General features: G+C 45.7%; 2 protein-coding genes across 10 annotated transcripts in view; both read right to left on the minus strand.

The window, feature by feature from the left end:
- Positions 1–217: 217 nt before the first annotated feature.
- On the minus strand, positions 218–3,458 carry LOC135521934 (retinol-binding protein 1-like). Its single transcript, XM_064947754.1, has 4 exons — positions 3,011–3,458; positions 2,321–2,505; positions 1,713–1,814; positions 218–661 (listed from the first exon to the last, which is right to left on the minus strand). The coding sequence occupies exons 1-4, from the start codon at positions 3,084–3,086 to the stop codon at positions 608–610; spliced, it is 417 nt and encodes a 138-aa protein (XP_064803826.1). The 5' UTR covers positions 3,087–3,458; the 3' UTR covers positions 218–607.
- LOC135521903 (tyrosine-protein phosphatase non-receptor type 6-like) overlaps positions 2,415–24,592 on the minus strand; it is a 67,905-nt gene continuing 45,727 nt past the window's right edge. For 8 of the 9 annotated variants that reach the window (XM_064947700.1, XM_064947709.1, XM_064947708.1 and 5 more), the window contains one exon: positions 3,593–4,441. In XM_064947700.1, the coding sequence (XP_064803772.1) occupies positions 4,339–4,441 (103 nt within the window). In that variant the 3' untranslated portion in view covers positions 3,593–4,338. Of the gene's footprint in view, positions 2,506–3,592; positions 4,442–24,592 lie in introns of those variants that run through there. The other variant, XM_064947707.1, reaches the window with a different exon arrangement.

The following is a 24,592-nucleotide window of genomic DNA, read 5'->3' on the forward strand; positions in this document are numbered from 1 at the left end:
CATCAGATCTTTCCACATCAGATGTTTTTCAGAGCTGATCGGATTGGTCAAAAGACCAATTTGTTTGTTTTTTTAAAGATCAGAATTGGGCTGCCTGTGTAAACAGCCCTTTAGGCACAGACCAAGGGTAAGTCCCAAATCCTAACCAATGGGAGTGAAAAACGCTGAACGGACTTTCAATCACCGCGTACACATAAATACACATTGAAGGGAAGAGTTAGAACATGAGTACCATAAAGAGGCAACATCTGTATTTGTAGTGTGGAGCATCAGGTGGTATATTTGGACACAGAACAGCCACATTCAACACAAAAGGGAACATTCAATGGCATTGTGAACTAGCGTAGTGCTATATGAGGAAACACACTGGGAATGTTTACACACCCTGCACTGTACCATGACAACATTCAAAACTGATCATTGACAATCTTTCCCACAGTGAAATAGCACACTAATTAAAAATATCTTAAATGTTGTCCATTAAGTAATGGTTTTAAAACAATGATGATCATATTTGTATAATTATGGCACTTATATACCAAGTCCTAGACTTTTCTAATGAGAATCATGAATGTTGAGTTGATGAAGGGGATCCTTCCCAGTGGTTTCAGTCTGCCTTCTTGAAGAGTTGCCTGGCGACCACATCTCCAACTCTCATCTCCTAGAGGGCAAAAAAAGGACAGGTTGAGAAGAGGGTGGAGAAAGAGAAAAGAGGGAGGAGTTTGGGTGGGTGAGTGTGGGAGTGAGTGCCTGCTTGGGAAAAGATCCTTAATGGACTGTCACAATAAAAACGCTGTGCTCTTTTCTCTCCGGACTCTGTAATCCTATCTCTCCTCTTCCTCTCTCTCTCTCTCTCCTTATTCCCCCCCCCACACACACACATACTTCCCCGCTCTCAATCACACTCCCCTCGCGCCCCTCCTCAATCACACTCCCCCTCGCGCCCCTCCCTCCACCTCTTCTTGTGTTACTCACCAAATCCACCCTTTACTGCCTGATCCCCAGTGGTATTTATTTCCAAACTTCTCTTTCGGATTTGAACAAAATATCAATGAGGTATTGTTTTCTATTAGAAGCATTTGGGAGCTGTTTAATAAAACAATGCTGATTGTTTGAAATCGTAATCAGCATTTGCATGTAATCACAAGCAAAAACAGATTGCCCAACTAAAGTCCATCTGAAGCACAGGCCTAAACAGAAGCTTGTGATTCTCCTTCCAGTCCCTTCACTATGAAGAGTCTTATTGAAGTCTGTATTTAGCTCATTAAAATGGTAACGAACAATAACCTTTCCTTATTCTTCCTGTTCCTGCCCATTCCTTCACCCTGAAGACTTAAGTGCTTTCCTGTTTCTTTCTCCTTTTTCGGGCCCCACACATTTCTTTCCCATGTACAAGCAACACATAAGGAGGCTGGAGGGCCATACACCCCCTCTTTTTTTAGAAGGACCTCATTTGTTCTCACACAAACACACGCACGGACACGTGCACGCATACAACTGAAGCAGTGAATAACTTCCATTACCAAATCTGATTTGCGTATCCCCCACTTTCAAAATGGTATATCAATCCCAGCATCTTCTTTCCTCAACAAATCTTTCCTGCTTTCCTCCCTTGCTCTGGCCTTCCTCCCTTGCTCTGGTGTTCACCTCTATTCCTATTCCCTTCCAATCTTTATCCCCCTCTGTTAATCCATCCCTCCCTCCATTCTCACCAGGTGTAGCTTGTCTCCCTCCAGCCAGTGTGTCCATCCTCTTCCCTCCTTCTCTCCTCTCTGAACACACACCAGCTTATCACCCTCCCAGTCCACTGTGGTCTAAAAACAGAGAAAAAATGAGCGAACACACACCAGCTTATCACCCACCCAGCCCACTGTGGTCTAAAAACAGGGTTAACACACACACACACACACAGCCTTGTACCACTCTCAGTTTGGCGCAGTCTGAAAACCAGCAACAGGGGGTGGTTATGACAGGAAAACAACAGGAGGTACACACACATGACAAAATAGCACCCCACATACACACACACACACACACACACACACACACACACACACACACACACACACACACACACACACACAGCTGGAAAATAGTCTATTCACCCAAACAAAGCAAAGTAGTATGACAAGTACACCTATATGAAGTCAATTAGAGAGAATTTGTACATGTCTGAACAAGCCATGAAACAGACAAACATAAGGGAAAACATCACCAGATAACAGAAATACATTTAGCCACTGTATTTACAAACAGCACATGATGAAGAACACAAAGACCACCCACACAACCATACATGTAGAACTGTAAATACACACACCTGACAGACTCGTCCATCCACAGGTCCCAGGTCCTCCGTGAAGACCTGACCCAGTTTGAAATCCATATCAAAGTCCTTAAAGGTGGTGAGTGTGCGGATCTTCATACTGCCCGTGGCCGGGTCGTGGACTATCTGTTTAGTGGGCTTCAACATACACACTATCTTCCGCAGGGCAAAATTAATATCTGATGGAGAGAGAGGGAGAGAATGAATCAACCAAATATAACACCTTGCCATTCTAGTAATGAGGTAGTGTATCTGAGGCAACATCTCTGACCTACAGCTGTGTCTGGCCTTTTACATGTCCTGTTAATGTTTCCAGATATCACACACGCACAGAGAGGCACACACACACCCCTGTCTGTGGCCAGGGTCATTTACAGGCTAAGGCGCCATGATGATCTGTCACTCTGCTGGGAATGGAGACGGCAAACCTTTCGATGAGTCACTACCCCTCAAATTAATCTCAAAGCAGTAGGCAAACAAAGGGGGAAAATATGTTAATTTCAGTAAAATCGAATGAATGAATCGTGTTAAATTAAAATGAAAGGAGGCAAGTTGCAGAGGTACAGTAAGCTCTTAAAACGTGTCATTTTACAACTCCACGAATTGGACACTTTTTAACAATAACGCATTTGTAGCTAATATATGTGGTAACAGACAAAGACATTACGATTCATATAATCTTACCCAAAGCTGCGAGGTAGTTCTCGAAGTTATCTTGAGACACCATGTGAAATGTTCCTGTGTAATTTGGTTTAGACATCTTTTAGCCTTTAGTTTTGCAGAGGAACTCAACAAAGAAAACTGTAACCTACAGTGTTGCCTCTTCTCTACAGATACTCTCTTTCTCTGCTCTTTTCACTGCTCTCACCACTACCGCATTGTTTGATAATAATAACACTTATGCAACCTGTGAGCTAACCTTCTGTCTGCTAGTGTAACTCGGAAGGTATGCGGCTTTACGCAAAACTGCAACTCGATAAAGGAATGATTGAGCTGCTGGAATGTTTTAGAGCGTCGGTCGTATCCACAATGACTGTCCTCTGCTCCCTTCACTCCTTCAATTCCCGGGTATCGATTCCCTGATGCAAACGTTGCACAACCCTTTAACATCCCTATTCGCTCCCTCTGCTCTCCCACGGAAAGCGTAAACTCCTCCCTACGGAGCTTTATGCAAACAGCTTTTGTTCCACTAATCCTCTTCCTAAAATGGGAACTGGGTAGGTATGTGCCCTTTCCGCGTTAATTAAACGCCATTCTCTCCATCTCTCTATTTACAATTGCTTTATTGGCATGGGAAACATATGCTTACATTGCCAAAACGTGAAAAACATTCAACAAAAGTGAAATAAGCAATCAGACATTAACAGTACACATTACACACACAAAAGTGTTCAAAGTTTCTCTCGCTCTCCTTCACTATCGCTGTTTGGAGAGCAGACTGTGTTCTGTACCACATAAGGAGAAGAGGGAGGCGGGGGAAAGTTCATTCATCTCGCTCAAAGTTTTCATCTCATTCCGGGCAGCCACTTGGGGTCGTCGGCGACTCTGGGGGAGCCCAGTGATGTTTCCAATGTTAGTCTATAAACATAATAGCTCATTATAGAGATATGTCTTATCCAAAACTTTAATTGGAATGACAGAGTGGCTGTGTGTCCCCGCTGTGCTGGATCCCGTGGTTTATGGCATTTTATTATATTAATTGCAGAATATTCTATAGGCTTTGCATCCATGGATACAATACACTTGTGATGAAGAAAGAAATTAATGCTTATTACTCTGAGCTTTTATTGTCAGCAAACATTTAAATCCATTACCATTTGCATGGGTGCAGAATGGTTCCATGGTTCACGGCCCAGGGCCCAAATCTATCAGTACATTGCTTTATAATCTTAATTATATCACAGACATCAACTTTATGACTTGATATCAAAAAACACTAAGATAAATCTTTTAAAATAAAAAGTTAATATCAAATTCAATATTAAATCATCAGGACACAGCTCTCTCATCCTCTATCTTTTTCTCACGGAGCCACTCTTCTTCTCCTCTGACTTCTGCTTCTTCACATCTTTCTTTCCTTTGGCTAGGTTTTCATACAATTCCTGTTCCTTGTTTCTAAAAGAGAGACAGTACAAGAGAGAGGACATAATGTTAGAAACCTGCAGCTTCAAATAGCTGAGAGATAAAAATGTAGGCTTCTTTGTGTGTAAGAAGAGGAGCACTCTTTAGATCTTCAGTTAGTAGTAGCCTAATAAACACTACCCTGACCCTACCCAACACTACCCTGACCCTATCCTAACCCTACCCAACACTACCCTGACCCTATCCTAACCCTATCAAACACTACCCTGACCCTACCCAACACTACCCTGACCCTATCCTAACTCTATCAAACACTACCCTGACCCTACCCAACACTACCCTGACCCTATCCTAACCCTACCCAACACTACCCTGACCCTATCCTAACCCTATCAAACACTACCCTGACCCTACCCAACACTACCCTGACCCTATCCTAACTCTATCAAACACTACCCTGACCCTACCCAACACTACCCTGACCCTATCCTAACCCTACCCAACACTACCCTGACCCTATCCTAACCCTATCAAACACTACCCTGACCCTACCCAACACTACCCTGACCCTATCCTAACCCTATCAAACACTACCCTGACCCTACCAAACAGTACCGTGACCCTATCCTAACCCTACCAAACACTACCCTGACCCTACCCAACACTACCCTGACCCTATCCTAACCCTATCAAACACTACCCTGACCCTACCCAACACTACCCTGACCCTATCCTAACCCTATCAAACACTACCCTGACCCTACCAAACAGTACCCTGACCCTATCCTAACCCTACCAAACACTACCCTGACCCTACCCAACACTACCCTGACCATATCCTAACCCTACCAAACACTACCCTGACCCTACCCAACACTACCCTGACCCTATCCTAACCCTATCAAACACTACCCTGACCCTACCAAACAGTACCCTGACCCTACCCAACACTACCCTGACCCTATCCTAACCCTATCAAACACTACCCTGACCCTACCAAACAGTACCCTGACCTTATCCTAACCCTACCAATCACTACCCTGACACTACCAAACACTACCCTGACCCTATCCTAACCCTACCAAACACTACCCTGGCCCTATCCTAACCCTACCAAACACTACCCTGGCCCTATCCTAACCCTACCAAACAGTACCCTGACCCTATCCTAACCCTACCAATCACTACCCTGACACTACCAAACACTACCCTGACCCTATCCTAACCCTACCAAACACTACCCTGGCCCTATCCTAACCCTACCAAACAGTACCCTGACCCTATCCTAACCCTACCAAACAGTACCCTGACCCTACCAAACAGTACCATGACCCTATCCTAACCCTACCAAACACTACCCTGACCCTACCAAACACTACCATGACCCTATCCTAACCCTACAAATACTACCCTGACCCTAACAAACAGTACCCTGACCTACCCAGACCCTACCAAGCACTACCCATGACCCTATCCTAACCCTAACAAACACTACCCTGACCCTACCACACAGTACCCTGACCCTATCCTAACCCTACCAAACACTACCCTGACCCTACCAAACAGTACCAAACACTACCCTGAACCTACCAAACAGTACCCTGACCCTATCAAACACTACCCTGACCCTATCCTAAACCCTACCAAACACTACCCTGACCCGACCAAACAGTACCCTGACCCTATCCTAACCCTACCAAACACTACCCTGACCCTACCAAACACTACCCTGAACCTACCAAACAGTACCCTGACCCTATCAAACACTACCCTGACCCTATCCTAAACCCTACCAAACACTACCCTGACCCGACCAAACACTACCCTGACCCTATCCTATCCGTACCAAACACTAACCTGACAGTACCCTGACCCTACCAAACACTACCCGGACCCTATCCTAACCCTAACAAACAGTACCGTGACCCTACCAAACACTACCCTGACAGTACCCTGACCGTACCTTGACCCTACCAAACACTGCCCTGACAGTACCCTAACACTACCCTGACCCTAGCAAACAGTGCCCTGACAGTACCCTGACCGTACCAAACACTACCCTGACACTACCCTGACCCTACCAAACACTACACTGACAGTACCCTGACCATACCAAACACTACCATGACCCTACCAAACAGTACCCTGACCCTATCCTAACCCTACCAAACAGTACCCTAACCCTACCAAACAGTACCCTGACCCTATCCTAACCCTACCAAACACTACCCTGAACCTACCAAACACTACCAAACACTACTCTGAACCTACCAAACAGTACCCTGACCCTATCAAACACTACCCTGACCCTATCCTAAACCCTACCAAACACTACCCTGACCCGACCAAACAGTACCCTGACCATATCCTATCCGTACCAAACACTAACCTGACAGTACCCTGACCCTACCAAACACTACCCGGACCCTATCCTAACCCTAACAAACAGTACCGTGACCCTACCAAACACTACCCTGACAGTACCCTGACCGTACCTTGACCCTACCAAACAGTGCCCTGACAGTACCCTGACCGTACCAAACACTACCCTGACAGTACCAAACACTACCCTGACACTACCCTGACCATACCAAACACTACCCTGACACTACCCTGACCCTACCAAACACTACACTGACAGTACCCTGACCATACCAAACACTACCCTGACCCTACCAAACAGTACCCTGACCCTATCCTAACCCTATCAAACACTACCCTGACCCTACCCAACACTACCTGACCCTACCAAACACTACCCTGACCCTACAAAAACACTACCAAACACTACCAAACACTACCCTGAACCTACCAAACAGTACCCTGACCCTATCAAACACTACCCTGACCCTATCCTAAACCCTACCAAACACTACCCTAACCCGACCAAACAGTACCCTGACCCTATCCTATCCGTACCAAACACTAACCTGACAGTACCCTGACCATACCAAACACTACCATGACCCTACCAAACAGTACCCTGACCCTATCCTAACAGTACCCTGACCCTATCCTAACCCTACCAAACACTACCCTGACCCTACCAAACACTACCAAACACTACTCTGAACCTACCAAACAGTACCCTGACCCTATCAAACACTACCCTGACCCTATCCTAAACCCTACCAAACACTACCCTGACCCGACCAAACAGTACCCTGACCCTATCCTATCCGTACCAAACACTAACCTGACAGTACCCTGACCCTACCAAACACTACCCGGACCCTATCCTAACCCTAACAAACAGTACCGTGACCCTACCAAACACTACCCTGACAGTACCCTGACCGTACCTTGACCCTACCAAACAGTGCCCTGACAGTACCCTGACCGTACCAAACACTACCCTGACAGTACCAAACACTACCCTGACACTACCCTGACCATACCAAACACTACCCTGACACTACCCTGACCCTACCAAACACTACACTGACAGTACCCTGACCATACCAAACACTACCCTGACCCTACCAAACAGTACCCTGACCCTATCCTAACCCTATCAAACACTACCCTGACCCTACCCAACACTACCCTGACCCTACCAAACACTACCCTGACCCTACCAAACACTACCAAACACTACCAAACACTACCCTGAACCTACCAAACAGTACCCTGACCCTATCAAACACTACCCTGACCCTATCAAACACTACCCTGACCCTATCCTAAACCCTACCAAACACTACCCTAACCCGACCAAACAGTACCCTGACCCTATCCTATCCGTACCAAACACTAACCTGACAGTACCCTGACCATACCAAACACTACCCTGACCCTACCAAACAGTACCCTGACCCTATCCGAACCCTACCAAACACTACCCTAACCCTACCAAACAGTACCCTGACCCTATCCTAACCCTACCAAACACTACCCTGACCCTACCAAACACTACCAAACACTACTCTGAACCTACCAAACAGTACCCTGACCCTATCCTAAACCCTACCAAACACTACCCTGACCCGACCAAACAGTACCCTGACCCTATCCTATCCGTACCAAACACTAACCTGACAGTACCCTGACCCTACCAAACACTACCCGGACCCTATCCTAACCCTAACAAACAGTACCGTGACCCTACCAAACACTACCCTGACAGTACCCTGACCGTACCTTGACCCTACCAAACACTGCCCTGACAGTACCCTAACACTACCCTGACCCTAGCAAACAGTGCCCTGACAGTACCCTGACCGTACCAAACACTACCCTGACACTACCCTGACCCTACCAAACACTACACTGACAGTACCCTGACCATACCAAACACTACCATGACCCTACCAAACAGTACCCTGACCCTATCCTAACCCTACCAAACACTACCCTGACCCTACCAAACAGTACCCTGACCCTATCCGAACCCTACCAAACACTACCCTAACCCTACCAAACAGTACCCTGACCCTATCCTAACCCTACCAAACACTACCCTGACCCTACCAAACACTACCAAACACTACTCTGAACCTACCAAACAGTACCCTGACCCTATCAAACACTACCCTGACCCTATCCTAAACCCTACCAAACACTACCCTGACCCGACCAAACAGTACCCTGACCCTATCCTATCCGTACCAAACACTAACCTGACAGTACCCTGACCATACCAAACACTACCATGACCCTACCAAACAGTACCCTGACCCTACCAAACACTACCCGGACCCTATCCTAACCCTAACAAACAGTACCGTGACCCTACCAAACACTACCCTGACAGTACCCTGACCGTACCTTGACCCTACCAAACAGTGCCCTGACAGTACCCTGACCGTACCAAACACTACCCTGACAGTACCAAACACTACCCTGACACTACCCTGACCATACCAAACACTACCCTGACACTACCCTGACCCTACCAAACACTACACTGACAGTACCCTGACCATACCAAACACTAACCTGACCCTACCAAACAGTACCCTGACCCTATCCTAACCCTATCAAACACTACCCTGACCCTACCCAACACTACCCTGACCCTACCAAACACTACCCTGACCCTACCAAACAGTACCCTGACCCTATCCTAACCCTACCAAACACTACCCTGACCCTACCAAACACTACCAAACACTACCAAACACTACCCTGAACCTACCAAACAGTACCCTGACCCTATCCTAACCCTATCAAACACTACCCTGACCCTACCCAACACTACCCTGACCCTACCAAACACTACCCTGACCCTACCAAACAGTACCCTGACCCTATCCTAACCCTACCAAACACTACCCTGACCCTACCAAACACTACCAAACACTACCAAACACTACCCTGAACCTACCAAACAGTACCCTGACCCTATCAAACACTACCCTGACCCTATCCTAAACCCTACCAAACACTACCCTAACCCGACCAAACAGTACCCTGACCCTATCCTATCCGTACCAAACACTAACCTGACAGTACCCTGACCATACCAAACACTACCATGACCCTACCAAACAGTACCCTGACCCTATCCTAACCCTACCGAACACTACCCTGACCCTACCAAACAGTACCCTGACCCTATCCGAACCCTACCAAACACTACCCTAACCCTACCAAACAGTACCCTGACCCTATCCTAACCCTACCAAACACTACCCTGACCCTACCAAACACTACCAAACACTACTCTGAACTTACCAAACAGTACCCTGACCCTATCAAACACTACCCTGACCCTATCCTAAACCCTACCAAACACTACCCTGACCCGACCAAACAGTACCCTGACCCTATCCTATCCGTACCAAACACTAACCTGACAGTACCCTGACCCTACCAAACACTACCCGGACCCTATCCTAACCCTAACAAACAGTACCGTGACCCTACCAAACACTACCCTGACAGTACCCTGACCGTACCTTGACCCTACCAAACACTGCCCTGACAGTACCCTAACACTACCCTGACCCTAGCAAACAGTGCCCTGACAGTACCCTGACCGTACCAAACACTACCCTGACACTACCCTGACCCTACCAAACACTACACTGACAGTACCCTGACCATACCAAACACTACCATGACCCTACCAAACAGTACCCTGACCCTATCCTAACCCTACCGAACACTACCCTGACCCTACCAAACAGTACCCTGACCCTATCCTAACCCTACCAAACACTACCCTGACCCTACCAAACAGTACCCTGACCCTATCCGAACCCTACCAAACACTACCCTAACCCTACCAAACAGTACCCTGACCCTATCCTAACCCTACCAAACACTACCCTGACCCTACCAAACACTACCAAACACTACTCTGAACCTACCAAACAGTACCCTGACCCTATCAAACACTACCCTGACCCTATCCTATCCGTACCAAACACTAACCTGACAGTACCCTGACCCTACCAAACACTACCCGGACCCTATCCTAACCCTAACAAACAGTACCGTGACCCTACCAAACACTACCCTGACAGTACCCTGACCGTACCTTGACCCTACCAAACAGTGCCCTGACAGTACCCTGACCGTACCAAACACTACCCTGACAGTACCAAACACTACCCTGACACTACCCTGACCATACCAAACACTACCCTGACACTACCCTGACCCTCCCAAACACTACACTGACAGTACCCTGACCATACCAAACACTACCCTGACCCTACCAAACAGTACCCTGACCCTATCCTAACCCTATCAAACACTACCCTGACCCTACCCAACACTACCCTGACCCTACCAAACACTACCCTGACCCTACCAAACAGTACCCTGACCCTATCCTAACCCTACCAAACACTACCCTGACCCTACCAAACACTACCAAACACTACCAAACACTACCCTGAACCTACCAAACAGTACCCTGACCCTATCAAACACTACCCTGACCCTATCCTAAACCCTACCAAACACTACCCTAACCCGACCAAACAGTACCCTGACCCTATCCTATCCGTACCAAACACTAACCTGACAGTACCCTGACCCTACCAAACACTACCCGGACCCTATCCTAACCCTACCAAACAGTACAGTGACCCTACCAAACACTACCCTGACAGTACCCTGACCGTACCTTGACCCTACCAAACACTGCCCTGACAGTACCCTAACACTACCCTGACCCTAGCAAACAGTGCCCTGACAGTACCCTGACCGTACCAAACACTACCCTGACATTACCCTGACCCTACCAAACACTACCCTGACAGTACCAAACACTACCCTGACCATACCAAACACTACCCTGACCATACCAAACACTACCCTGACAGTACCCTGACCTTACCAAACACTACCCTAACAGTACCCTGGTCATACCAAACACTACCCTAACAGTACCCTGACCTTACCTAACACTACCCTGGCCATACCAAACACTACCCTGACAGTACCCTGACCCTACCAAACAGTACCCTGACCATACCCTGACCCTACCAAACACTACCCTGACAGTGCCATGACACTACCCTGACCCTAGCGAACAGTGCCCTGACAGTACCCTGACCCTACCAAACACTACCCTGACAGTACCAAACACTAGCCTGACAGTACCAAATACTACCCTGACAGTACCCTGACCCTACCAAACACTAGCCTGACAGTACCAAACACTAGCCTGACAGTACCAAACACTAGCCTGACAGTACCAAACACTAGCCTGGCACTACCCTGGCTGTTCCAAACACTACCCTGACCCTAACAAACAGTGCCCTGACAGTACCCTAACCCAACCAAACACTACCCTGACACTACCCTGACCGTACCAAACACTTCCCTGACAGTACCCTGACCATACCATCACTACCCTGACAGTACCCTGACCATACCATCACTACCCTGACAGTACCCTGACCATACCATCACTACCCTGACAGTACCCTGACCATACCATCACTACCCTGACAGTACCCTGACCATACCATCACTACCCTGACAGTACCCTGACCATACCATCACTACCCTGACAGTACCCTGACCATACCATCACTACCCTGACAGTACCCTGACCCTACCATCACTACCCTGACAGTACCCTGACCATACCATCACTACCCTGACAGTACCCTGACCATACCATCACTACCCTGACAGTACCCTGACCATACCATCACTACCCTGACAGTACCCTGACCATACCATCACTACCCTGACAGTACCCTGACCATACCATCACTACCCTGACAGTACCCTGACCATACCATCACTACCCTGACAGTACCCTGACCATACCATCACTACCCTGACAGTACCCTGACCATACCATCACTACCCTGACAGTACCCTGACCATACCATCACTACCCTGACAGTACCCTGACCATACCATCACTACCCTGACAGTACCCTGACCATACCATCACTACCCTGACAGTACCCTGACCATACCATCACTACCCTGACAGTACCCTGACCATACCATCACTACCCTGACAGTACCCTGACCATACCATCACTACCCTGACAGTACCCTGACCATACCATCACTACCCTGACAGTACCCTGACCATACCATCACTACCCTGACAGTACCCTGACAGGTCAATAATACAAGGATAGGTCACAAATGTACAACAGGTAAAAACAGGTATGGCCTAGCTTAGGAGATAAACACTCAGAAGTGGTGACAGTGACACATTTCATACCGTACATAGCCAGCTCAGAGCTCTCCAGTGAACTCTGGATTGTAAGCTTACCCACACCACACTGGATTGTGAGTTTACCCACACCACAGTGGATTGTGAGGTTACCTACACCATACTGGATTGTGAGCTTACCTACACCATACTGGATTGTGAGCTTACCTACACCATACTGGATTGTGAGTTTACCTACGCCATACTGGATTGTGAGCTTACCTACACCATACTGGATTGTGAGCTTACCTACACCATACTGGATTGTGAGCTTACCTACACCATACTGGATTGTGAGCTTACCTACACCATACTGGATTGTGAGCTTACCTAGACCATACTGGATTGTGAGTTTACCTACATGTTTGAGTGGCCGTAGCCTTGGCCAGGCAGGCACTCGAGGCCAGCGGGGAAGCCATTCTACTGTACTGTAATTAGATAAATGGATGAACCAACCAACAGTTTTTCCAACACAACTTAGGGCAGTGAGCTACCCGTGTCAAGCCAGTGCCAGACTCACACTGTGGTGTATTATACTGTACGAGAGACGGGTTACACTGTGGTGTATTATACTGTACTAGAGACAGGAGTTACACTGTGGTGTATTATACTGTACTAGAGACGGGTGTTATACTGTGGTGTATTATACTGTACTAGAGACAGGGGTTACACTGTGGTGTATTATACTGTACTAGAGACAGGGGTTACACTGTGGTGTATTATACTGTACTAGAGACGGGTGTTACACTGTGGTGTATTATACTGTACTAGAGACGGGTGTTATACTGTGGTGTATTATACTGTACTAGAGACAGGGGTTACACTGTGGTGTATTATACTGTACTAGAGACGGGTTACACTGTGGTGTATTATACTGTACTAGAGACGGGTTACACTGTGGTGTATTATACTGTACTAGAGACGGGTGTTATACTGTGGTGTATTATACTGTACTAGAGACATGGGTTACACTGTGGTGTATTATACTGTACTAGAGACAGGGGTTACACTGTGGTGTATTATACTGTACTAGAGACAGGGGTTACACTGTGGTGTATTATACCTTACTAGAGACGGGTGTTATACTGTGGTGTATAATACTGTACTAGAGACAGTTGGTTACACTGTGGTGTACTATACTGTACTAGAGACGGGTTACACTGTGGTGTATTATACTGTACTAGAGACAGTTGGTTACACTGTGGTGTACTATACTGTAAAAGAGACGGGTTACACTGTGGTGTATTATACTGTACTAGAGACAGGGGTTACACTGTGGTGTATTATACTGTACTAGAGACAGGGGTTACACTGTGGTGTATTATACCTTACTAGAGACGGGTGTTATACTGTGGTGTATAATACTGTACTAGAGACAGTTGGTTACACTGTGGTGTACTATACTGTATTAGAGACGGGTTACACTGTGGTGTATTATACTGTACGAGAGACGGGTTACACTGTGGTGTATTATACTGTACTAGAGACGGGTTACACTGTGGTGTATTATACTGTACTAGAGACGGGTTACACTGTGGTGTATTATACTGTACTAGAGACGGGTTACACTGTGGTGTACTATACTGTACTAGAGACGGGTGTTATACTGTGGTGTATTATACTGTACTAGAGACGGGTTACACTGTGGTGTACTATACTGTACTGGAGACAGGGGTTACACTGTGGTGTATTATACTGTACTAGAGACGGGTTACACTGTGGTGTATTATACTGTACTAGAGACGGGTTACACTGTGGTGTATTATACTGTACTAGAGACGGGTTACACTGTGGTGTACTATACTGTACTAGAGACGGGTGTTATACTGTGGTGTATTATACTGTACTAGAGACGGGTTACACTGTGGTGTACTATACTGTACTGGAGACAGGGGTTACACTGTGGTGTATTATACTGTACTAGAGACGGGTTATACTGTGGTGTATTATACTGTACTAGAGATGGGTTACACTGTGGTGTATTATACTGTACTAGAGACAGGTTACACTATGGTGTATTATACTGTACTAGAGACAGGGGTTACACTGTGGTGTATTATACCTTACTAGAGACGGGTGTTATACTGTGGTGTATAATACTGTACTAGAGACAGTTGGTTACACTGTGGTGTACTATACTGTATTAGAGACGGGTTACACTGTGGTGTATTATACTGTACGAGAGACGGGTTACACTGTGGTGTATTATACTGTACTAGAGACGGGTTACACTGTGGTGTATTATACTGTACTAGAGACGGGTTACACTGTGGTGTATTATACTGTACTAGAGATGGGTTACACTGTGGTGTATTATACTGTACTAGAGACAGGGGTTACACTGTGGTGTATTATACTGTACTAGAGACAGGGGTTACACTGTGGTGTATTATACCTTACTAGAGACGGGTGTTATACTGTGGTGTATAATACTGTACTAGAGACAGTTGGTTACACTGTGGTGTACTATACTGTATTAGAGACGGGTTACACTGTGGTGTATTATACTGTACGAGAGACGGGTTACACTGTGGTGTATTATACTGTACTAGAGACAGGGGTTACACTGTGGTGTATTATACTGTACTAGAGACAGGGGTTACACTGTGGTGTATTATACCTTACTAGAGACGGGTGTTATACTGTGGTGTATAATACTGTACTAGAGACAGTTGGTTACACTGTGGTGTACTATACTGTATTAGAGACGGGTTACACTGTGGTGTATTATACTGTACGAGAGACGGGTTACACTGTGGTGTATTATACTGTACTAGAGACGGGTTACACTGTGGTGTATTATACTGTACTAGAGACGGGTTACACTGTGGTGTATTATACTGTACTAGAGACGGGTTACACTGTGGTGTACTATACTGTACTAGAGACGGGTGTTATACTGTGGTGTATTATACTGTACTAGAGACGGGTTACACTGTGGTGTACTATACTGTACTGGAGACAGGGGTTACACTGTGGTGTATTATACTGTACTAGAGACGGGTTATACTGTGGTGTATTATACTGTACTAGAGATGGGTTACACTGTGGTGTATTATACTGTACTAGAGACAGGTTACACTATGGTGTATTATACTGTACTAGAGACAGGGGTTACACTGTGGTGTATTATACCTTACTAGAGACGGGTGTTATACTGTGGTGTATAATACTGTACTAGAGACAGTTGGTTACACTGTGGTGTACTATACTGTATTAGAGACGGGTTACACTGTGGTGTATTATACTGTACGAGAGACGGGTTACACTGTGGTGTATTATACTGTACTAGAGACGGGTTACACTGTGGTGTATTATACTGTACTAGAGACGGGTTACACTGTGGTGTATTATACTGTACTAGAGATGGGTTACACTGTGGTGTATTATACTGTACTAGAGACAGGGGTTACACTGTGGTGTATTATACTGTACTAGAGACAGGGGTTACACTGTGGTGTATTATACCTTACTAGAGACGGGTGTTATACTGTGGTGTATAATACTGTACTAGAGACAGTTGGTTACACTGTGGTGTACTATACTGTATTAGAGACGGGTTACACTGTGGTGTATTATACTGTACGAGAGACGGGTTACACTGTGGTGTATTATACTGTACTAGAGACAGGGGTTACACTGTGGTGTATTATACTGTACTAGAGACAGGGGTTACACTGTGGTGTATTATACCTTACTAGAGACGGGTGTTATACTGTGGTGTATAATACTGTACTAGAGACAGTTGGTTACACTGTGGTGTACTATACTGTATTAGAGACGGGTTACACTGTGGTGTATTATACTGTACGAGAGACGGGTTACACTGTGGTGTATTATACTGTACTAGAGACGGGTTACACTGTGGTGTATTATACTGTACTAGAGACGGGTTACACTGTGGTGTATTATACTGTACTAGAGACGGGTTACACTGTGGTGTACTATACTGTACTAGAGACGGGTGTTATACTGTGGTGTATTATACTGTACTAGAGACGGGTTACACTGTGGTGTACTATACTGTACTGGAGACAGGGGTTACACTGTGGTGTATTATACTGTACTAGAGACGGGTTACACTGTGGTGTATTATACTGTACTAGAGACGGGTTACACTGTGGTGTATTATACTGTACTAGAGACGGGTTACACTGTGGTGTACTATACTGTACTAGAGACGGGTGTTATACTGTGGTGTATTATACTGTACTAGAGACGGGTTACACTGTGGTGTACTATACTGTACTGGAGACAGGGGTTACACTGTGGTGTATTATACTGTACTAGAGACGGGTTATACTGTGGTGTATTATACTGTACTAGAGATGGGTTACACTGTGGTGTATTATACTGTACTAGAGACAGGTTACACTATGGTGTATTATACTGTACTAGAGACAGGGGTTACACTGTGGTGTATTATACCTTACTAGAGACGGGTGTTATACTGTGGTGTATAATACTGTACTAGAGACAGTTGGTTACACTGTGGTGTACTATACTGTATTAGAGACGGGTTACACTGTGGTGTATTATACTGTACGAGAGACGGGTTACACTGTGGTGTATTATACTGTACTAGAGACAGGGGTTACACTGTGGTGTATTATACTGTACTAGAGACAGGGGTTACACTGTGGTGTATTATACCTTACTAGAGACGGGTGTTATACTGTGGTGTATAATACTGTACTAGAGACAGTTGGTTACACTGTGGTGTACTATACTGTATTAGAGACGGGTTACACTGTGGTGTATTATACTGTACGAGAGACGGGTTACACTGTGGTGTATTATACTGTACTAGAGACGGGTTACACTGTGGTGTATTATACTGTACTAGAGACGGGTTACACTGTGGTGTATTATACTGTACTAGAGACGGGTTACACTGTGGTGTACTATACTGTACTAGAGACGGGTGTTATACTGTGGTGTATTATACTGTACTAGAGACGGGTTACACTGTGGTGTACTATACTGTACTGGAGACAGGGGTTACACTGTGGTGTATTATACTGTACTAGAGACGGGTTACACTGTGGTGTATTATACTGTACTAGAGACGGGTTACACTGTGGTGTATTATACTGTACTAGAGACGGGTTACACTGTGGTGTACTATACTGTACTAGAGACGGGTGTTATACTGTGGTGTATTATACTGTACTAGAGACGGGTTACACTGTGGTGTACTATACTGTACTGGAGACAGGGGTTACACTGTGGTGTATTATACTGTACTAGAGACGGGTTATACTGTGGTGTATTATACTGTACTAGAGATGGGTTACACTGTGGTGTATTATACTGTACTAGAGACAGGTTACACTATGGTGTATTATACTGTACTAGAGACAGGGGTTACACTGTGGTGTATTATACCTTACTAGAGACGGGTGTTATACTGTGGTGTATAATACTGTACTAGAGACAGTTGGTTACACTGTGGTGTACTATACTGTATTAGAGACGGGTTACACTGTGGTGTATTATACTGTACTAGAGATGGGTTACACTGTGGTGTATTATACTGTACTAGAGACAGGGGTTACACTGTGGTGTATTATACTGTACTAGAGACAGGGGTTACACTGTGGTGTATTATACCTTACTAGAGACGGGTGTTATACTGTGGTGTATAATACTGTACTAGAGACAGTTGGTTACACTGTGGTGTACTATACTGTATTAGAGACGGGTTACACTGTGGTGTATTATACTGTACGAGAGACGGGTTACACTGTGGTGTATTATACTGTACTAGAGACGGGTTACACTGTGGTGTATTATACTGTACTAGAGACGGGTTACACTGTGGTGTATTATACTGTACTAGAGACGGGTTACACTGTGGTGTACTATACTGTACTAGAGACGGGTGTTATACTGTGGTGTATTATACTGTACTAGAGATGGGTTACACTGTGGTGTACTATACTGTACTGGAGACAGGGGTTACACTGTGGTGTATTATACTGTACTAGAGACGGGTTATACTGTGGTGTATTATACTGTACTAGAGATGGGTTACACTGTGGTGTATTATACTGTACTAGAGACAGGTTACACTATGGTGTATTATACTGTACTAGAGACAGGGGTTACACTGTGGTGTATTATACCTTACTAGAGACGGGTGTTATACTGTGGTGTATTATACTGTACTAGAGACGGGTTACACTGTGGTGTATTGTACTGTACTAGAGACGGGTGTTATACTGTGGTGTATTATACTGTACTAGAGACGGGTTATACTGTGGTGTATTATACTGTACTAGAGACGGGTTACACTGTGGTGTATTATACTGTACTAGAGACGGGTTACACTGTGGTGTATTATACTGTACGAGAGACGGGTTACACTGTGGTGTATTATACTGTACTAGAGACGGGTTACACTGTGGTGTATTATACTGTACGAGAGACGGGTTACACTGTGGTGTATTATACTGTACGAGAGACGGGTTACACTGTGGTGTATTATACTGTACTAGAGACAGGGGTTATTCTGTGGTGTATTATACTGTACTGGAGACGGGTTACACTGTGGTGTATTATACTGTACTAGAGACGGGTTACAGTGTGGTGTATTATACTGTACTAGAGACGGGTTACAGTGTGGTGTATTATACTGTACGAGAGACGGGTTACACTGTGGTGTATTATACTGTACTAGAGACGGGTTACACTGTGGTGTATTATACTGTACTAGAGACGGGTTACACTGTGGTGTATTATACTGAACGAGAGACGGGTTACACTGTGGTGTACTATACTGTACTAGAGACGGGTTACACTGTGGTGTATTATACTGTACTAGAGACGGGTTACAGTGTGGTGTATTATACTGTACTAGAGACGGGTTACACTGTGGTGTATTATACTGTACTAGAGACGGGTTACAGTGTGGTGTATTATACTGTACTAGAGACGGGTTACACTGTGGTGTATTATACTGTACTAGAGACAGGGGTTACACTGTGGTGTATTATACTGGACTAGAGACGGGTTACAGTGTGGTGTATTATACTGTACTAGAGACGGGTTACAGTGTGGTGTATTATACTGTACGAGAGACGGGTTACACTGTGGTGTATTATACTGTACTAGAGACGGGTTACACTGTGGTGTATTATACTGTACTAGAGACGGGTTACACTGTGGTGTATTATACTGTACGAGAGACGGGTTACACTGTGGTGTACTATACTGTACTAGAGACGGGTTACACTGTGGTGTATTCTACTGTACTAGAGACAGGGGTTACACTGTGGTGTATTATACTGTACTAGAGACGGGTTACAGTGTGGTGTATTATACTGTACTAGAGACGGGTTACAGTGTGGTGTATTATACTGTACGAGAGACGGGTTACACTGTGGTGTATTACACTGTACTAGAGACGGGTTACACTGTGGTGTATTATACTGTACTAGAGACGGGTTACATTGTGGTGTATTATACTGTACGAGAGACGGGTTACACTGTGGTGTATTATACTGTACTAGAGACAGGGGTTACACTGTGGTGAATTATACTGTACTAGAGACGGGTTACACTGTGGTGTATTATACTGTACTAGAGACGGGTTACACTGTGGTGTATTATACTGTACTAGAGACAGGTTACACTGTGGTGTATTATACTGTACTAGAGACAGGGGTTACACTGTGGTGTATTATACTGTACGAGAGACGGGTTACACTGTGGTGTACTATACTGTACTAGAGACGGGTTACACTGTGGTGTATTATACTGTACTAGAGACGGGTTACACTGTGATGTATTATACTTTACTAGAGAAGGGTGTTACACTGTGGTGTATTATACTGTACTAGAGATAGGGGTTACACTGTGGTGTACTATACTGTACTAGAGACAGGGGCTACACTGTGGTGTATTATACTGTACTATAGACGGGTGTTACACTGTGGTGTAGTCTACTGAACTAGAGACAGGGGTTACACTGTAGTGTACTATACTGTACTAGAGACAGGGGTTACACTGTGGTGTACTCTACTGTACTAGAGACAGGGTTTACACTGTGTTGTATTATACTGTACTAGAGACGGGTTACACCGTGGTGTACTATACTGTACTATAGACAGTTTACACTGTGTTGTATTATACTGTACTAGAGACAGTTGGTTACACTGTGGTGTACTCTACTGTACTAGAGACAGGGGTTTGATTATACATGAGGTGGGTGCCTCGGGGGCTCTTTCATTACTAGGGTGCAGAGTCTTTCCTGACCGTGTCATCTGACCAGGAAGAACTCTGATCCCTATAGCCAGCTGTATAACCAGGGTGATCCCTACAACTAGCTGTATAACCAGGGTGAACCATGCTGTATAACCAGGGTGATCCCTATAGGCAGCTGTATAACTAGGGTGAACTGTGCTGTATTACCAGGGTAATCCCTATAGGCAGCTGTATTACCAGGGTGATCCCTATAGCCAGCTGTATAACCAGGGTGATCCCTATAGCCAGCTGTATAACCAGGGTGAACTGTGCTGTATTACCAGGGTGATCCCTATAGCTAGCCGTATAACCAGGGTGAACTGTGCTGTATTACCAGGTTGATCCCTATAGCCAGCTGTATAACCAGGGTGAACTGTGCTGTAATACCAGGGTGATCCCTATAGCCAGCTGTATAACCAGGGTGAACTGTGCTGTATTACCAGGGTGATCCCTATAGGCAGCTGTATAATCAGGGTGAACTGTGCTGTATTACCAGGGTGATCCCTATAGGCAGCTGTATAATCACTGTGAACTCTGCTGTATTACCAGGGCGATCCCTATAGCCAGCTGTATAATCAGGGTGAACTGTGCTGTATTGCCAGGGTGATCCCTATAGCCAGCTGTATAACCAGGGTGAACTGTGCTGTATTACCAGGGTGATCCCTATAGCTAGCCATATAACCAGGGTGAACTGTGCTGTATTACCAGGGTGATCCCTATAGCCAGCTGTATAACCAGGGTGAACTGTGCTGTATTACCAGGGTGATCCCTATAGCCAGCTGTATTACCAGGGTGATCCCTATAGCCAGCTGTATAACCAGGGTGACCTGTGCTGTATTACCAGGGTGATCCCTATAGGCAGCTGTATAACCAGGGTGATCCCTATAGCCAGCTGTATAACCAGGGTGAACTGTGCTGTATTACCAGGGTGATCCCTATAGCTAGCCGTATAACCAGGGTGAACTGTGCTGTATTACCAGGGTGATCCCTATAGCCAGCTGTATAACCAGGGTGAACTGTGCTGTATTACCAGGGTGATCCCTATTGCCAGCTGTATTACCAGGGTGATCCCTATAGCCAGCTGTATAACCAGGGTGACCTGTGCTGTATTACCAGGGTGATCCCTATAGGCAGCTGTATAACCAGGGTGAAAAGTGCTGTATTACCAGGGTGATCCCTATAGCCAGCTGTATAACCAGGGTGATCTGTGCTGTATTACCAGGGTGATCCCTATAGGCAGCTGTATAATCAGGGTGACCTGTGCTGTATTACCAGGGTGATCCCTGTAGGCAGCTGTATAATCAGAGTGAACTGTGCTGTATTACCAGGGTGATCCCTATAGGCAGCTGTATAACTAGGGTGAACTGTGCTGTATTATCAGGGTGATCCGTAGAGACAGCTGTATAATCAGGGTGATCCCTATAGGCAGCTGTATAACTAGGGTGAACCGAGCTGTATAACCAGGGTTATCCCTATTGGCAGCTGTATAACTAGGGTGAACTGTGCTGTATTACCAGGGTAATCTCTATAGCCAGCTGTATAACCAGGGTGAACCGTGTTGAATAACCTGGATGATCCCTATAGGCAGCTGTATAATCAGGGTGATCCCTATAGCCAGCTATATAACCAGGGTGAACCGTGTTGTATAACCAGGGTGATCATTATAGGCAGCTATATAATCAGGGTGATCCCTATAGGCAGCTGTATAACTCGGATGAACCGTGCTGTATAACCCGGGTGATCCCTATAGGCAGCTGTATAACTTGGGTGAACTGTGCTGTATTACCAAGGTAAACCCTATAGGCAGCTGTATAACCAGGGTAAACTGTGCTGTATTACCAGAGTGATCCCTATTGCCAGCTGTATAACCAGGGTGAACTGTGCTGTATTACCAGGGTGATCCCTATAGGCAGCTGTATAATCAGGGTGATCCCTATAGCCAGCTATATAACCAGGGTGAACCGTGTTGTATAACCAGGTTGAACCGTGTTGTATTACCAGGGTGATCCCTATAGCCAGCTGTATTACCAGGGTGATCTCTATAGCCAGCTATATTACCAGGGTGATCCCTATAGGCAGCTGTATAACTAGGGTGAACCGTGCTGTATTACCAGGGTAATCCCTATAGGCAGCTGTATAACTAGGGTGAACTGTGCTGTATTACCAGGGTGTCTCTATAGCCAGCTGTATAACCAGGGTGAACCCTATAGGCTATAGGTATAATCAGGGTGATCCCTATAGGCAGCTGTATTACCAGGGTGATCCCTATTGCCAACTGTATAACCAGGGTGAACTGTGCTGTATTACCAGGGTGATCCCTATAGCCAGCTGTATAATCAGGGTGAACTTTGCTGTATTCCCAGGGTGATCCCTATAGCCAGCTGTATAACCAGGTTTAACTGTGCTTTATTACCAGGGTGATCCCTATAGCTAGCTGTATAACCAGGGTGAACTGTGCTGTAATACAAGGGTGATCCCTATAGCCAGCTGTATAACTAGGGTGAACTGTGCTGTATTACCAGGGTGATCCCTATAGCCAGCTGTATAACCAGGTTGAACTGTGCTGTATTACCAGGGTGATCCCTATAGGTAGCTGTATAACAAGGGTGAACCGTGCTGTATTACCAAGGTAATCCCTAAAGGCAGCTGTATAACTAGGGTGTACTGTGCTGTATTACCAGGGTGATCCCAATAGGCAGCTGTATAATCAGGGTGATCCCTATAGCCAGCTATATAACCAGGGTGAACCGAGTTGTAGATCCAGGGGGATCCCTATAGGCAGCAGTATAATCAGGGTGATCCCTATAGGCAGCTGTATAACTAGGGTGTAGTGTGCTTTTTTACCAAGGTAATCCCTATAGGCAGCTGTATAACTAGGGTGAACTGTGCTGTATTACCAGGGTTATCCCTATAGGCAGCTGTATATCTATGGTGAACTGTGCTGTATTACCAGGGTGATCCCTATAGGCAGCTGTATAACTAGGGTGAACTGTGCTGTATTATCAGGGTGATCCGTATAGACAGCTGTATAATCAGGGTGATCCCTATAGGCAGCTGTATAACTAGGGTGAACCGAGCTGTATAACCAGGGTTATCCCTATAGGCAGCTGTATAACTAGGGTGAACTGTGCTGTATTACCAGGGTAATCTCTATAGCCAGCTGTATAACCAGGGTGAACCGTGTTGAATAACCTGGATGATCCCTATAGGCAGCTGTATAATCAGGGTGATCCCTATAGCCAGCTCTATAACCAGGGTGAACCGTGTTGTATAACCAGGGTGATCATTATAGGCAGCTG

Source organism: Oncorhynchus masou, chromosome 30, assembly GCF_036934945.1.
Source record: "Oncorhynchus masou masou isolate Uvic2021 chromosome 30, UVic_Omas_1.1, whole genome shotgun sequence".
Classification (NCBI taxonomy): Eukaryota; Metazoa; Chordata; class Actinopteri; order Salmoniformes; family Salmonidae; genus Oncorhynchus; species Oncorhynchus masou.

Bases quoted from the DNA above. Each gene is read 5' to 3' on its own strand.
- LOC135521934 (XM_064947754.1), bottom strand. From the start codon at position 3,086: ATGTCTAAACCAAATTACACAGGAACATTTCACATGGTGTCTCAAGAT. The intron at 2,506-3,010 runs GTAAGATTATAT...TCTCTCCATCAG, and splicing joins GAACTACCTCGCAGCTTTGG to ATATTAATTTTGCCCTGCGG. The intron at 1,815-2,320 runs GTGTGTGTATTT...CTCTGTTTTTAG, and splicing joins TGGATGGACGAGTCTGTCAG to ACCACAGTGGACTGGGAGGG.